Source organism: Sipha flava, unplaced genomic scaffold (assembly GCF_003268045.1).
Source record: "Sipha flava isolate LNK unplaced genomic scaffold, YSA_version1 244_pilon_pilon, whole genome shotgun sequence".
Classification (NCBI taxonomy): domain Eukaryota; kingdom Metazoa; phylum Arthropoda; class Insecta; order Hemiptera; family Aphididae; genus Sipha; species Sipha flava.
Window position 1 is genome coordinate 79,618 of NW_020272892.1, and position 12,118 is coordinate 91,735.

At 38.5% G+C, this 12,118-nt stretch overlaps 1 protein-coding gene across 1 annotated transcript in view; it reads right to left on the reverse strand.

The window, feature by feature from the left end:
- The window catches only part of LOC112684186 (NACHT domain- and WD repeat-containing protein 1), a 217,523-nt gene that overhangs the window by 6,202 nt on the left and 199,203 nt on the right, over nt 1-12,118 (reverse strand). The window contains exons 12-23 of the mRNA XM_025555553.1: nt 11,640-11,873; nt 11,437-11,559; nt 10,895-11,150; nt 10,580-10,779; nt 9,908-10,294; nt 9,142-9,288; nt 7,597-7,820; nt 6,189-6,382; nt 5,933-6,113; nt 3,902-4,310; nt 349-560; nt 73-183 (exon numbers count right to left, since the gene is read on the reverse strand). Of these exons, the coding sequence (XP_025411338.1) occupies nt 73-183; nt 349-560; nt 3,902-4,310; nt 5,933-6,113; nt 6,189-6,382; nt 7,597-7,820; nt 9,142-9,288; nt 9,908-10,294; nt 10,580-10,779; nt 10,895-11,150; nt 11,437-11,559; nt 11,640-11,873 (2,678 nt within the window). The remainder of the gene's footprint in view (nt 1-72; nt 184-348; nt 561-3,901; nt 4,311-5,932; nt 6,114-6,188; nt 6,383-7,596; nt 7,821-9,141; nt 9,289-9,907; nt 10,295-10,579; nt 10,780-10,894; nt 11,151-11,436; nt 11,560-11,639; nt 11,874-12,118) is intronic.

Below are 12,118 nucleotides of genomic sequence, written 5' to 3' on the forward strand. Positions count from 1 at the left end.
ACGTTTTTCCAACAGCTATACTCCCGAATCGCGCCTACATGGTCGTATGTATTGCGTTCAGCACATGCTTACCACGTTCGGTCGACTTGTGGATTTTGAAGGCGATCGTTTGTTATTCCATTCGGCGATCAATTGGTCAAAGTGTTGCGATTGTGCCAGAGCTGCCTGTTCGGGTCCCAGGTTCTGTAACGCGAAAGGTTGGATCGTGAATATCTCGTTCGGTGTACACGTAAATCGCGTCACAGTTGTTTTCAGAAGAGATTATTATTGAAATTATTTTTTTTTTAACTGACGACACAAATGGCAAACTACTTTGACTCTGCTCGTCAAGCGTCACGCGCGACCCACCTGCGATCCCATGTTGTCGTTGTTGTTGGCCTGTTTCGATATTTCTTCCATGCTGGCCGACACGGAAAATCTGCGCAACTTTTCGTCCACGGCCGCTCGCGTTATCGACGAGGTCAAGTGCGCGTACTTCCTCTGCCACGTGTACGAGTCCAACGAGTATTCCTTAATCAACATCCTCCTCATGGGTTTCTTGGCGGCCAACGATCTGTGTTCTGTGAAAACATTTAAGAAGAAAAATAACTTCGTGCGACTCTGATGACTTTACACGCCTAACGTTAAACCGTAACAAAACCATAATAATAATCTGATAAGTACGAATAATGGTCGACGGATTCGTTGAAGTGTAAACTTTGCGGTCGAGTTTTTTAACTAACGATCGAATTATATGTACGCTGTACATGGAGAGCATGTTAGCGTTTCTCGGATGTTAGAGAGCACGAAGTACGCATGACAGTCAGGCAAAATCCTTAAACATATATTAGATATATTAGATATCCATAAACGAACAACTCACGTTCGGGTGAGTTTGTTTTCGCAGACGATTTTGGAGAGTTTATTGTTTACACGTAAGAGCGTATGACGGGAATAGTAATACACGTAATAGTCTTAAAAGGTGTTTGATTAGTTGTATGCCACAGAGGTTTCAAGTTTGAAATTTTCCAGAAATTCTCTTTATATAAATTCGAGAAATTTAAGAGTTTCACAAGAAACGTTCTGAATATGGTTGTGAGAACTGAGGATACTAATGCACTGTTCAAGAAAATATAAAGCACACGTATATAACATCGCTGTTCGTTAGCAAAAGCAAGTTTATATGTGGAGGTCTTAAAGGAACTTGCCAACGTGTAAAGAGTACATATAACATGCATGTAGTTCAGCTACATTTGCCTGAGCTACATGTGCTTAATGTAAAGTATAATGATCGAATACAAGACATAATGCTTTAGGCGGTATTCATGAAACTGCCCTAAAATAGGGTGGATTATTGTCCTCGAAACGCAAATATTTCACTCATTCGGTTTGGACGTATACCCTATGTACCTGATAAATAATTAGAATCATCAAACTGCTCACAATAAAATAATTGAACAACATTAATCTTGAATTCCTAACTCGTGGCTTTTGTACAGAATATCTACCCAGTTTTTCAACAACAATAACGTACCACCACAATAGTCACTACACAATTTCTTCACCAATATGTTAAATTAAGTAGGTATTTCGTTTTATTTATTATTATTTGTATTTTGCATTTTATAATATTTAGTTTGGATATATATTATATTAGTTTAGTTGAAAATTTTCCTGGGGACAACGGGACGAAAATGCGAAAAACGGGTTAATCCCGTTCAAAACGGCACACATGGTCAACTTATCTATGAGAAATAAAAGAAGATAAGAACAAGAATCTAAATATTCGAGAGTCTACATGAACTACTGAGCACAGAAAGAGAATGCACCAATAAAATTTAAATTTTCTTAGTTTTTAGTAACAAAATTGTAGTTACGTATTTGTTGGTTCCTATGAAAGTCAACTAATTTTTTAATGTATACTATAATCAATAATCTATATTATGTAAATGAACATCGAAATCCTAAAGAAACCCAAAATAATAAAATAATGATATTTTATAGAAGGGTGGTTTATTTTTCAATTTGTTAAATCTATCTTGGAATTATGTGTTGAACAAACAACATTTTTAATCTTTCAAAAAAGCTATAAGCACAGAAACGTGCCGATAACGCTGAAATTAGGTTATTGTCATCACGGTGTTGGTAATTAATTTAATTAAACCTATTCACGGAACGTCTATTGGAAGTTCTCACGGAATGCGTTTTACGAACGTAGAGTTGTTATATTATACCAATAAACCAACTGTACAACTACGATTCGTATAATAGCGTGAGAAAAGTTTAAAAATAATTTATGACACTTAAAAGGACAGTTTTTTGGTTCGCTGTATAATAAACCAACAGGTAAGTTTTACATACTATATCTGTCCAGAATCATTTGAAATATGGTGCAATTAAAAGTATATCATGACGAATGGAAACATATGATAAGTTGTTTTTGTGTTTGTGCTACGGGAATAAACTACAGTGGATTCCAGAACGATTTATAATTTCCTGGGAACAATGAAATAAAAACGTTATTAATTAATAAAAATCCGCTTATTATCATTGATAAGTTTTTTTTCGGTACATCTCAGTAAACCGAGTGACTGAGTTTTAAAATTTAATATCGGATATTATATTTTTCCGAGGTATTCATAAAATACAGGGATAAATCAGTGAGCGCATATGAAGTGCTGTGGCTCTAACAGGGTTTACGAACAGGTAATGTTTTATTTCACGAATTAATGAATTTTTTTTTTCATATACACAATCTGTAATTATTATTTTAAAATAAGAGTATGTGTAGAAATAAGAAGGGTATATAGCATGAGTGACAGGAGATAAGAAGCCACCCGTTAGAGGCATTTAAGGACAGGAATAATTGATGAATAAACGAGAATTTTAAGAAAAATAATTTTGAAAATTATACTAAAAATTATTCAACCCATAAAAACAAGGAACGATGTTTTCCAGAAACCTCAATCAAACTCGTATAATCGTCCTTTAAAATATATTTTCATACGTTCACGTTCACGTGTTTTTGATAGCTTGCGTAACATTATTAAGTATGCACTATCGAAAATGTAATCATTTTGAGTGCGGTTATTCGCATGTATTCAATTGGTCCCCAATAAATCGTCCTACTTTCAAAATAATATTTAATAATTAATCTCAAACGACGGATTTGATCAAGGAAAAATGTTGCAATTAATTTAAGTGCAGTAGCTTGTTGACTCGAATGACGAATGATAATTGGTGGTAAGTGTAAAACCGTCTTTGGCTATGCAAGGGCCCTAGGACCAGGGACGGGACTAGGGGTAAAAGAGCCGGGCGTAAAATTTTAGAGGCTGTAATTTTTGTATTTATTAACAACTAATTTGATATTTTTAACTTTGTTAAATACTAATATTAGGTTAAAACTCAATACGTATGATTGTATATTAATTATTAGAAAAACATTTTCGAGAAGAGTATTGGATTATCGGTCTATGATCGGGCGTAATTTTAACATTTTCCCCGGGCGTAAAAATTCCTAGTTCCGCCTCTGCTTAGGACACACAGAGTTAACGGGCTTCTTTACGAGTCAAAATACGATTATTGTTTCTACAATACGTACTAATTTCCAAATTATAACACATTTGGAATTCGAAAAGATATTTTTAGACTTGGTTCTTTGTTCAAAAACGTGTCGACGATATTAATTTATCACAGCAATACAATAACAAATAACATTGTAGCCAGCCACCTGTCACTGTACGCCGCGGCGTTAACTTATTGTTAATCAAATTTATCGCCAAAGGAGCAATCGACGTATGTATTGCATTTTAATTTTATAACCATAACATATAAATACATATTAATTCTTTTACCCACATCAAATTGCTCTCGTATTCTTCAATTCTTGTAGACGAAAAAAAAAAAAAATAACAAAACTCACCGCGGTTGATGAACACCGGGACCTTGACGTACTGCGCGGGCGTGTTCATCAGCTGCGTGATCGGTAGGTACTGGCTCTCGTACAGATGGACCGCGACCCGGGTCACGTCCGTGGACATGGACAGTCCCAGTATGGGCAGGTGCAGCTGCAGCGACGTGAGCGCGACGCCGCGTTTCGTGTCCCACACGATTATGCGCTTGTCGTCGGACCCGGACAGCGCCACCGACCCGTCGCCGCTGAGCTTGACGCACGTCACGTGGCCCAGGTGCCCGGTCAGCAGGTGTCTGTCGTCGCCCGTGTGTATGTCCCATATGATGAGGTTGGCGTCCCACGACCCGGAGACGACGATCGACTTGTCGCTGATGGCCACGGCCACGCACGTCACTTGGTCCTCGTGGCCGACCAGTACCTGCGAGACGACGGATAACCGTGACCGGCAAACGTCGGTAAGTAATTAGTTTGATTTTGTCGGCAAACGCGGAGGGCGCCTGAAGACACGAGAGCGGGACGAACTGACGGAACGAATCGGCAACGGTCGAAACGGACGGACGTACGCGATTGGCGACGATATCGCCGTGTGCTGCGATTATTTGGCCGAGTTCGAAGTTACGTTTGAATGCCGACCGATGAAATAAATAATCTAAACTCGCTAATTTCTAAGGTTTTCGAAGGAAAAGATAAAAACAAACCTAATCGGGGTTGGTGGTTAAATGCCTATGATTTTGATGTCGATAAAAAATGTTTTCGTTTTTCATTGGATACCAATAAGCATTTTGAGCAAATATCGTACCTAATGCACCAGTGATTCCGGTTATCGATTTTTTTGATGTCTGTTCAACGACGACCGTGACTTCGGAGAGGAATATTTTTATAGCAGTCGAATGGCGAGGAACTCGGAAAAATCGTAGTTTACCGAGAACGTCGCAAGAACGTAAGTGTTAAAAGGGGTGTGGGTGTGAGTTGCGGCCGGCGTGTTGTTTCCGGTGTTGGAGACCGGTGAATTCCGGTCCGATAATATTTTAGCCGTAGGTTAGTTGTGGCCCGACAATATTTTAGCTATAGGTGATTTGCGGCCCGAACAATTATCATTACCCATGTATCTCCTATCGGCTAGTAACCATATGTACGATGTGATGTTGGCTATACATTTAGTGATAAACGAATCGTTTGAACGGCAAGTTATATCTTTATATAATATAATAAAGATAATATAGATCGTTTTATTGTATTATCTGTTGTAGTAATATAATATGTATATATAATAATTTATAATTACTATATATTATTATCATTATATATTATATTCTAGAAACGCAAAATATTATTATATTTATTAGCTTATTTGTCACACATTTTCTTTTTATTATTATTATTATTTTAACCAAAACAATAGCTAAGAAATGAAATTACTATACGGTATTATTAATTTACGAATATTTTTTTTTTATTTATATTCTTGAATGACAAAAATGACAAATATTAATAATATACGACAATATTAGAAAATACGTAGTATCAATAACTTTATATTGTGATGTTTATATACATGTACTATGTATAGTATATATTATATATATATTATATATGTAGTATATAGATTATTGTATGGGCCGCAACTCGTACGTTGTTTAAGTTTTGGGCCGCAATTCACTAACACCGGTTAAAAGTTGCCCCGTTGGCCGCGATTGTTTATTCCCTCGTTCATCCCATAAGCACAACTAGGGGGCGCAATAGGGTTTTTAGCACCCCTGAGTTCAAATGTAGCACTCTTGATTTTCTTTTTTTTAGATCTATATAATCTATACTAATCACAGTAAAATACCATTTAATTTAATTTTCAGTAATTTTAGCACTCCCAATATTAGGGCTCTACTTGCGCCCATGATCCGTCCTAAACTGCCCATACACACGTAGGCCCACGTAAATCTCTACTCTCGCTTTCAACACTAAATGTGTTAAAATATTGTCAATGTTCTCCACCCTCGGCCGGAAAAGCAGCCGAGACGCGGATGGATTGCACACGGTCGTTACCTGCGATAGTTTGCCGCCGTTGATTTGCCACACTTTTAACGACATGTCTTTGGACCCGGTGATTATCTGCAACGAGTCGTACGTTATGACGAAACACGTGATTTCTTCCGTGTGACTGACGGGCCATTTTTCCGTCCACGGGCCGCCCTCATTTTTCACCGACAATGGCCAAATGTGCAACCTATATATGGGTGTGCACGATGGTAAGAAAAAAAAGGAAAACGTGTAAATGCAATTCGTTTCGTGTTCGGCTTACGAGAAATGTCCGTCACCGCTGACCAGATACTTCATGTTGTTGGTCACTGATAAGTTTGTGGCCGGACAAATCACTGAGTTCAACAACGTGCCGTTGTCCGACAGCCAGACCGCTATAACGCCCGCCTTATCGCTGGACACCACTTTTTCGCTGTCGGACGTCACTTCCACCGCGGTGATGGCCGACTGATGCCCCTGTCGAGTCAGAACACCATGAACAGATGGGAAAAAGGGATTATAAATACATATAAAAAAAGCTGAAATACAGGGGCAGAGGACGATTGATAAATAAAGATTTGATTTTGTTGAAACCAGACACTCCGTAAATGTTGTAAAAAAAAAAAGTTGATCATCGAAATAATCATTTCGGTTAAAAATAAGTTAACAGAAAAATTATAAATCATGATTCCAAGCTTTAATCAGAAAGTTCACGTTTTGAAAACGTTTTACCATTCGGAGTTTCGAGGGAGAAGAGCGGTGGTACCTGATTGAACACAGTCCATATTTTTTAATAATCCGATCGAGCACGGTCTGTTTTTTAACTACCTGATTGATCACAGAAAAAAATATTCTAATTGCATGCAACGCTGTCAATTGTTCGTTCTGTTTACAACTAGGCATACCGTTTTTGGTCTTCATATTGTTTGTACGATTATCATTTATGCCTACACATATACGAGGTACTTGTAGGTACTCGTATTATTACAAGCTAGTAGATTAAACTAATAAAATGTCCAATGTTGAATCGGTTCTACTATCAGTTATTGTTTCATCATATAAGTATCGTGTACTAAATTGTATTGATTACTTAAACTTTTAACAAACGTTTCTGACTTTTGTTTACTAAGTATAACTAACTATTTTATATATATCCATTTATTATGGAAAATAGTGGAATAAAATTTAACTTTAGCTTACTAAAAGTTGAACTTACAAACCAAAGTTCTACAAGTTACATCCATGTATACACTTGGTAATATGGTTTTACCAGAAACTCGGATTTCAGCGATGACAAAAATTCGATCAATAGAAACCGATAATCATAAATAACTGCGTTTAATTGAAATGTATAAATGTAAAAAATAAACGCAATCATAATGGCTTATGAGAGGAATATTTATAAAATAAAGACTCCAAAAATCTACTTGAATATTTATTAAAAGTGGGAGATAAGCGTTCAGGGAGGCCACTTTAAACGCTATCGATAAACATAATATATTATAATAATCTACTTCTGCGCTCAATCGTTGCGTGTTTTAATATTTTTTAAACGTTCTGTTGTTTAATTGCACATTTATGCTCGGTAGGGTCGCGAAAAAGGTGAACTGCGCTCAGTCGGATGTTGGCCGACGGGGGAGCGTGCGTGGTGGTGCCGGGACCGGGGCAGGATACGGTACGGGTGAACTTACGCTGAATGTGAACACGGCGCTGCCCACGGTCAGGCCCCAGACCAGCACGAGCTTGTCCTCGGAACCAGACACGGCGAACAGCCCGTTGGAAGCGATGGCCAGGCACGTTATGGCGGCCGTGTGACCGTGCATGGTGGAATGGAGTTCGTTGTTGTTCAGTTGATAGACGTTTTCCAAGCTCTCCACGTTCAGGTGCCAAACGTTCACAAGACTGTCTAAACCGCCTGCGCGCACATCAAAACATGAGCGAACGAAACAGATTAGAGCACAGAGTAAAGGCGCGTCCACACTATGCCAAGTGGCTTTGCCAAATGGCATTACCAAGAGTGATGTGGACTTTTCGTTGACACGTGCCATTTGGTAAAGTCTTGCCAACTGGCTTGCCAGGCCGAACCCGACAAGTGTCGGTCCGGATCAAAGAAAGCCAAGTGGCAATACATCAAGATAGCATATATCAGCATAGGGTGGACGCGTCTTAACGCGGAATTACCGGCTATCACGGATTAGGCGAAGATCGAGTTGTATTTGTTTTTACGGCGTGGATTTTTTTTTTTTTTTTTCATAGAGCCAACACTTAAATGGAACGGTAAACCGTGATGTCGCGGTGCACACTGCGTCATAGACATTTTTCGCGAGGAACCGGGAAACCAATGATGTTCCCATCGGTTCTGTTGAGAGTGTCCAAATATAGAATGTTCTTACGATTTAGACGGAGGTGATGGCGGGTAAGGGTTATGAATATTAACTAGATATCGAAATGCGTACATTTTTATTGCTAACAGAAATAGAATTTTCTAACCAATTTTCCAAACCATTAAAATGGTTCAAATAAATCGATACCATCGTAAATGCATAATATACCTTCAAAAATGATTTCATATTAATGTACTAATCGTTTGAGGGTAAACTGAATGTATATTGTGAAATAATGCCAAAATTAAAATATGTACTCCGCTCGAGTGATTAAGATTTGAGAGTATACGTAGTACACCCGTTAATATTCAAAATGATGTTGAGAGTATACGGCGTATATGCAGTATACTCTATGGCATCGTTTCCCAGACTTTTTTTCTGCCAGACCTCTTAGAGATAATAAAAATGATCGTGGACCTCTTAATACAAATAAAAATTAAAAAAAATAATAAATAATAATACTAAATTGAATGATTTATTTTCTGAACTAATGTGTACACATGTTTATGATAAATAACGATAAACCAACGCGATCAGTCTGTCTCTAATCTTAATCGTTTTTGAAAGATTACTATTTCGACAATGTATTTATGATCAACAGTATTTTCCGTGTAATACGAATACTACATCAGTGTTTTCGTTTTTTATAGATGGGTACTTTGTGTATTTTTAATTAACGTCCGCGGACCCTCTCCAGTATGCATGCGAAACCCTAGGGGTCCACGGATCACACTTTGGGAAACGCTGCCCAATGGGAACATCTCAGCGGGAAACAATCTTGCGAGCCGAATTGGCGCATACCGTTATTTTATCACTCGATTTTCGCCTATGCTGGAGATCGTTATTCATTACCCGTGACAGCCATAGTCCCGTCTCGCGATATGTCCAAACAGGTGATCGCCATGGTGTGCGGTTTTTTCGACAACGGTGACGGTTGTTTGTTGATGGATTGCGCGCCTCCCATTTTCCTGAAGTTCCAGTAGGCGATCTTTCCGTTTCCTGTTGGAAACACGACGGTGAGACGCAGCGGTTGGTAAATCAAACGTTACGCGCCTGCGATGTGGCGTGAAAATTGCTTTACTCCAAGTCAAGGATCATTTGAAAAACGCGCGATTGCGGAGGCTGTTCGAAATTTATATGATAAAAACCACTTGTTAAAAATGTTAACTCGATATTGAACGACGTAAATTTTTCATTTTGGGTAACGCCGTGATTTTTTCAACCATTGGATAATATCTATAGTGCAATAATTTTTCTAGATAATAAAAACTATATTGTTATTTAAGCTACGACAGTCGAATTTTATTTTTCAAGTGTCACTCTTGACGGTATATCACGGGTATTGTTTTTAGAATTTATAAAGTATCCTTTTGTTAGTTTTTTTATAATCGTTAAAGTTAATTTTTGATGGGATTGAATAAACGGTGGAATGGGAAACACGGGGAAATCAATATCGAGTTGTATACATGGGATTATAATACATCTACACGATCAACATTCGGTGCGTGGTTATGAGGTTAGTGTCCATCGTTAAATGACCAAAATCACTACACGTCACTTGCTTCGAAAGATTAAAGAATAGCGTTGGTCGACTTGTTGTCGTTGTCGTGGTACTAACCGGCGGTAACAAGAAAATCGTCGTTATTGGTGATCTTTACGGCTATGACTTCTTTGTGATGTGGCGAAGTGGAAATGGGGACTAGGTCGAGATCACCCGAGTGTATGTCGTAAATGTATACTCTGGAATCGACGCCGGCCACCACTGCACGTTGACAGTCCTCGGCCAGTGCGATCGACATGACCTTGGAGCAGTATCCCTTCAAGTTGTGTATGAGGGTGCCGGTGGCAAGCGCGTGCAACCAGAGCTGATTGCCCTCGCAAAGCACCAGCAAAAACATCGAATCGATCGATATGTCCAACATTTGAACGGGACCAGGTAATTCAATGGTGTTGAGCAGGTCGAGCGTGTCCATTTCCCACAAGCACACCATGCAATCCGACGACCCTGCCGAGCAGATAGGTTTAGTCAGAGGTGGAACTAGGAATTTTATTTATTTTAGCGAGGGTATAGTACATTATTATTTAGAGCCGATGAAATATACAATTAATTCATACGTGAATGCATACATTTATACGGATTATGTATTGACATTGCATTATAAATTAAAAATGTTAAATATTTCAATACTAACGATGTTAATTAAGCGAATAAATTAAAGCTATTTATCAATCTACATCGACGATCAAATAGGTTAAGTACCTAATAAAATAATAAATGGTTTATATTTACCCGTTACTAGAACGTCTTGCGATGTTAACTGAACCGCTGTGATGGGTCCTTTGTGATAGTCTATTTTTTTTACCAATTTGCCTTTTAACGTGGACAGAAGTATTTTACTGTTTTCGCAGCCCATAACTACACCGAGTTCTTTATTTCCGCCATCATTGATCGTAGCCACACATAGGCTTAAGACTAACGATTCTAAATTGCTGTGAAAGTAAAATTATGTCATTGTCGTACAAATGTGTACACACACTACACATGCACGTTTGTATGTGTGCTTGTGCTTTTTGGAAGGATCGAGTTGATGATTAAATAACTCACGCGTATTTCGCCACTAAAGCGTATGTGTTTAGGTCCCAAACAAGGACACTATGATCTTCAGAACCAGTAACCAATAACTGAGGATTTTTGTTTATATTCAAACATTTAATAGGTTTCTGATGTCCTTGAAAAGTTTGAATCCTCGTATTGCCCATAGTGTGCCAAAGTTGAGCATCGCCTTCTTGCGGTATGACGACCACGTGTTGCGCCGATGGAGTGGGGGCTATATAACGGATCGGTATACCACAGTTAACACCTGAAAATAAATCGCAGTTGATAATGATAATCGAATTTAATATGAATAGAAAAAGTCGAATACTTCAATTACGATACTCAGTAACTTATGTTCCCGTAAGAACCGTGATTCTTAATCCGTATGAAACGTATTGAACAAGTAGCTTGCTCAAAATCAAAATCGATACTAAATCAAGACACTTTTTTTTACAAATTTTTTTATAATTGTTTCGCGTATCGGCTGTTTCGAAAAAACGAATCGTTCACGAGTAACTTAAATGCTGTTTCAAAACAATCGGTAATCTTACATTTGATGTGAAGAGGTAAAGGCGGTTGTAACCAACTCGTGTGCGGCACCAATAATGGATCTGTGAAGCCGTCGCACCACGACACCGAACACCTCACGATCCTGTGCATCAGTTTGCTACTGTCTGTGAAACGATAGGCCGTTGCTAGTTAGTTGGGGGTCGAAAAACCAAACAATCATTACTTTATGTATATTCTCACTCACCCGCCACGGGCCGTAGCCAACTTATTATCTGTGCTCCGAGTTGCAAGGTGTCTCTCGTGAGCACGTCACTGGATTTCCTCACTGTGTAATAGACCAATTCAACGTCTCTGTCCAATACGTAACACCGCGCGTGTTCCAATATAGAACGGAGGTAACTGACGGATATTGTTCGCACGGCCGCCAGTAAAAAATCGAAATTGCACAACGTCAGCTCTTTGAGTCTCGTGTTGTCACCTGCAAAACGTCGTAAATATTTTCGTTTTCGGTACCGTGGAAGTGCGACAGTCTTTAGGAGGTCTTAAGTGGCCTATAGACGGGGAAAGGCGCGCAAAATGAAAAATTGTACACATTTATGTTTAGACCACTTCGTTGTTCAAGTAAAAATGTTTTAAAATTTAAATAATAAAGATGCCAAATGATTTAATTCATTCACGAGCGGCACAATATTGATGATTATATGAGCGGTGGCTTGAATGAAA